Below are 5,656 nucleotides of genomic sequence, written 5' to 3' on the forward strand. Positions count from 1 at the left end.
ACACACACCTCAAGTGACCAAACAATAGCAATATACATACTGAATTTTTATCAATTCGCCAATACCTTTCAATTTATGCAAGATTTCCACCTCATTTCAATCCATAAAATATTCTAGCAATGATAGAAGCAAAATTTCGAAATTCAAAGCCACACCTACTAAAATTTCGGTCCATACACACCCCACATGCACAAAAATATTTGCAAAAATTCGAAATCAAGGTGAAGAACCAAGAGAAATATATATCCTATGCTTGGGTTTAAAAGAAAAGAGAAATTCTTGCCTAGACTTTGCAAATTCAAGAAAAGAATGGGGCGGCCAAGGGCTGTGGCTCACGACCAGCAGCAACTTCGGCTCCTCATGATGGTTCCGGGGCAGCTGCACGGCGGCTGACAGAAGGGGAGGACGGCCGACGAAGAGGAATAGGAAAAAAAATAATGGTGAGAGGCGTGAGAATATGGGGAGGAGGAAGAGAAGGCGTGAAGTGAGAGAGAATGGGAGAGATTGGCGGCTAGTGAGTGTTTAGGGGGCTAGGGTTTAAGTTGTGCTGTGATACAATAAGTATATGTATATATAGGTGTGAGTGTGTGAGAGTAGGGCAAGTCCAAAAGTGCTTTTTAACTAATAAAAGTGATAGTTTAGGTCTTACAACTTTAGCTTGTAGAATTGACCCTATTTTAAATTTCTAAGTCTAGAATCTTTAAATTTAAATTCCAAGAATGAAATTTCACTTGTCCGGGTCCAAAAAGGCTAATTTGGGAAAATTAAAAAAATTACGCGCGAAAATGCGCTTACAAAATTTTTCTTGAATGAAAAAAAATCTAAAATAAATATTTTATTTTATTTTCTTCACCTCTCATGAAATTTAGGTCACCTAAATTTAAAATGAAGGATTTTTCCGCTGTGTTCGCCTTTTCCGCGCGCGTCAAAATCGGAAGTCACCAATAAGCAATTAAATTTTTAATATCATACAAATAAATTCTAAGGAGATCTAAATCATTTAAATTAAAATGAATTTTAGAAGTTTAAACATTAAGACTAATTTAGGCATGTAATTTAATTTATGGATTTTAGGCGTCACAATTCCTCCCTCCCTAAAATAAATTTTGTCCTCGAAATTAAAGCTTACCGAAGAGCTCCGGGTAGCGAGTCCTGATGTCAGCCTCTGACTCCCAAGTAGCTTCCTCATTGGTATGGTGCAACCAACCAACCTTTACCATTGGTATCGACTTGTTGCGAAGCCTCCTCTCTTGCCTTTCAAGAATCCGATCGGGTCTTTCCTCATAAGTCGTGTGAGGAGAAAACTGAAGAGGTTCACAAATGAGCACATGAGAAGGATTCGAGATGTACTTCCTCAACATCGACACGTGGAAGACATTATGGACTCCATCAAGACTAGGTGGCAAGGCTATTCTATATGCCAATGCCCCTACCCTGTCCAATATCTCGAATGGTCCAATGAACCTCGGTGCCAACTTTCCTTTCTTGTCAAATCTCATCACGCCTTTCATAGGAGCTACTCGGACAAACACGTGATCTCCCACCGAAAACTCCAAGTCTCTCCTCCTATGATCAGCGTAACTCTTCTGCCTACTCTAAGCAGTCCTCATCCTATCTCGGATCTTGGATACAACCTCAGCTGTCTGCTGTACAATCTCCGGCCCTAACTCCGATCTCTCACTAGCCTCGGTCCACAACACCGGTGATCTACACGGTCTTCCATACAACGCCTCATAAGGTGTCATACCGATAGTGGCCTGATAACTGTTATTATACGCAAATTCCACCAAGGGTAATCTTGACTCCCAGCTGCCTTGAAAGTCAATAGCACAAGCCCTCAAAAGATCATCTAATATCTGAATTACCCTCTCGGATTGCCCGTCTGTCTGAGGGTGAAATGTTGTGCTAAACAGAAGCTTAATTCCCAACGTTGAATGAAGGCTTCTCCAAAATGACGAAGTGAACTGCGGGTCTCGGTCAGACACTATGGAGACAGGGATACCATGAAGTCTGACTATCTCACGGATATACAACTCCGCATACTGAGCCATGAAGTTGGTCGTCCTCACCGGTAGAAAGTGTGCCGAATTAGTGAGGCGGTCTACAACAACCCAAATGGCATTCAAATTCCTCACCGTCCTTGGAAACCCTATTACAAAATCCATCGTAACATTCTCCCATTTCCACTCGGGAATGGGGAGCGGCTTGAGTAACCCAGCGGGTCTCTGATGTTCCCCCTTAACCTGCTGGCAAGTTAGGCACTCAGCCACAAATCGGGCAATGTCTCGCTTCATGCCCGACCACCAATATAACTGCTGGAGATCATGGTACATCTTCGTACTCCCTGTGTGGATGAAGTACGGCGATACATGAGCCTCTGACATGATCGTAGTTCGCAAGGAATCACTTACAGGCACCCAAAACTGTCCTTTGAACTTCACAATCCCGTCAGCCACTGAGTACAAACCACTACTCCTCTCCTCATCTCTATGTCTCCACTTACCTAACTTCTCATCATTAGCTTTTTCAACACGGATACGGTCGAACAGTGTAGTCCCCACTGTCAATGAAGATAATCGGGGCGCTCTACCCCTGGCATAAAACTCCAAATCAAATCTTTGAATCTCGTACTGCAAGGGTCTAGACACTGACAAGGAGGAAATCGCAGCTGCTTTCCTACTCAAGGAATCCGCAACGACATTAGCCTTACCCGGATGGTAACTAATGTCGCAGAAGTAGTCCTTCACCAACTCTAGCCATCTCCGTTGCCTCATGTTCAACTCCTTCTGAGTGAAGAAGTACTTGAGGCTCTTATGGTCCGAAAAGATCTTTCACTTTTCCCCATAGAGATAGGTCCTCCAAATCTTGAGTGTGAATACTACGACAGCCAACTCCATTTTTTGAGTAGGATAATTCTTCTCATGTCCTTTCAACTATCTGGAAGCATAGACAATCACTTTCTCCCGCTGCATAAGAACTGCTCCTAATCCCAGCTTAGAAGCATCCTTGTAAACGACAAAATCACCTTGCCCAGATGGCATAGCTAAAACTGGCGCTGTCGTGAGAGCTGTCTTCAATACGTCAAAGCTCTCTTGGCACTCCTGAATCCAATCAAACTTAGCATTCTTCTTTCTCAATGCGGTCAAGGGCACTGCAATGGACGAAAAGCCCTTGATGAACTTCCTATAATAGCCTGCAAAACCAAGGAAGCTGCGAATCTCTGATGCATTACTAGGTATAGACCACTCCTTCACTGCTTGAACCTTAGAGGGATCAACTTCTACACCACTCTTGGAGATTACATGACCCAAGAATGCTACTCTCTCCAACCAAAAATCACACTTGTCGAACTTAGCAAACAATCTGCGGTCTCAAAGAACCTCAAGCATTGTCCTCAAATGTTGGGCATGATCCGCTCGGTCCTTGGAGTAGACGAGGATGTCATCAATGAAAACAATAACAAACCGATCTAAATATGGCTGGAAGACGCGGTTCATGAGATCCATGAAAACCGCGGGCGCGTTCATCAACCCAAACGGCATCACAAGGAACTCGTAGTGGCTGTAACGAGTCCTAAACGCTTTCCTCACCTGCACAATTAAGCATAGTGAGTTTAGAGACTCAACAAGCATGCATACATATGTAATAAAGTATACATAATCAATATCTTAAAATATGCTTTGGACGTGTCTAACAACATAACCATGCATAGCAAATAAAAGTTTCTCCGAACTGCACCGTCCTCTCAAGTACAATATTTTAATTTTGAAAAACTTTCAGGTCCACGTGGACGGCCCTTGTTATTCCACTTACCATACAAATACTCTAGTTGCTCTCATTTTAAATTTACGCTCACATATTTTCTTTGCATCTTACTCTCAAGCTTTTTATTATCTCAAACACCTTGTGCGCAAAATACTCTACACCATTTCTCGTTCTTTACAGAATCACATCAATGACCTTCCATACAAATGCTCTGTTTTTTTATTTCTAAAGAATCAAGAAAGTCAAGAATGAAAACATCAACATCATTCTGTACATGCTTGAAGCATCTGGGATTCACAAATTCCTGACGTGCAGATCAAATTAGTCAACCAATGTGGTCACTGAATTCTTCAAGAATGCATCAATGAAGCATGGATGCATCTTAAACACTGTTAAGGGAACCACCTACTCTATTTCACAACAATTCTTAGGATATTCTCTGGAACTGTCTACCATTGGAGTAAACAAAATGTCTGAAGTGCTCGATGGAAACATGGAATTTTGGGCACAAAAATTTACTCTTTTTGACACATCTATCAAGGCTCTTGGACTAAAGATGGATTTGAAGATTGAATTCAGGTGGCTGGCCAACATAGTTGCCAAGAGTCTGTTGGCCAATGTAGGAACATTAAAAAATATTACTCTGTAAAAGCTGCAGGACATGGTACTGATCACCTCATGGATTCAGATAAACTGGTCAGATATTCTTTTTCACGTCTTCTCTGAGATGGTGCTTGGGAAGCACCAATCGCAAGGATTTTCTATTAAAATTTGATACCTGCTGGGTGTGTTGAAGGCTACAGTGGTTATGTATGAACCACTAGCCAATTCCAAAGTGATGAATGATGCATTCATAATTATCTTTATAAAAACAAATACTCCATCTATAGTCGAATTGCTTCAAGTTAAAATTGAAGCAAGTTGCGTAGTCCAAACTTATAGCTGGCTAGTCGAAGGCCACCAAGAAGCATAAATGACCAATTAAGAGAAAACTGGCCATGATTGTGTCAGATGAAGAGGAAAATACAAAGGATACTCTTTTAATCAATGTATTCCTGATAGTTGTGTTTGTGTTGCATGTTTTAATGTCATTCAGTTGTTGTTTTGGATGAATTTGTGTGTTTTAATTTAATATTTCGTTCGTATTTCCTATTTTGTGTCTACATAACATGTTCCCAGGTTATTTTATAGGACATGGCGATTTGGAGGACATATGGACAGAACCTTGGAGAGAGGGAAATGATGCAAGACATTTTTGAAGAAAAGTACTTTGACCGCTTGATTCGCCAAAGTTTACCGATCGAGCGGTCATGCAAAGAGAAAGAAGATTCGGACAGAACTTTGGCCGCTCGATCCGCAATATTAAACCGATCGAGCGGCCATATGAAGAATGAAAACAGTAGAGGTTGGAATTTTAGCTCGCTCGATCCGTCAAACTTGACCGATCGAGCGAGCGGGTCTGTTCGAAAGAATTTTTATTTTTGGAAACTCTTTTATTTTGGACTCTATCCTTTTATTAGGACTTTATTCCGTTTTGTTGAGATCATTATCAGACTTTGAAGGCTTCGAACACCAAGTTTCCCTTGGTGGCTAGGTTTTGTTCTACCTTTTCTTAGAATTTTTCTTTTCTTCTTTTGATTTTTCTTCGGTTTTTCATGAATCGTTGTGGCTAGACTTTAGAACTTGGTTGAGGAAGACAAGCCCTTGATTTTGTTTATTCATGAGATTTTGATTTTCAGTGTTTGATGTTTATCGAGTATCAAAAGTTGTTCTGGTTTATTTCATGCTTGTATGTGAGATTTTCGGATTGATCACCCTAGGATTTCGCTATACAATCTACTGCTAAATTAGAATTCAAATCCGTAATTGTTTGAATCAACTAATTTGAGAA

The 5,656-nt window shown here is 40.9% G+C and overlaps 1 protein-coding gene across 1 annotated transcript; it reads right to left on the reverse strand.

Moving 5' to 3' along the window:
* Positions 1-1,118: 1,118 nt before the first annotated feature.
* LOC140889117 (uncharacterized) lies at positions 1,119-1,499 on the reverse strand. The gene has a single exon (XM_073296827.1). It carries the CDS (start codon positions 1,497-1,499, stop codon positions 1,119-1,121), a length of 381 nt encoding a protein of 126 aa, XP_073152928.1.
* Between the last annotated feature and the right edge of the window lie 4,157 nt (positions 1,500-5,656).

The sequence above is a fragment of the Henckelia pumila genome, chromosome 3 (genome assembly GCF_033568475.1).
Source record: "Henckelia pumila isolate YLH828 chromosome 3, ASM3356847v2, whole genome shotgun sequence".
NCBI classification, from domain to species: Eukaryota; Viridiplantae; Streptophyta; class Magnoliopsida; order Lamiales; family Gesneriaceae; genus Henckelia; species Henckelia pumila.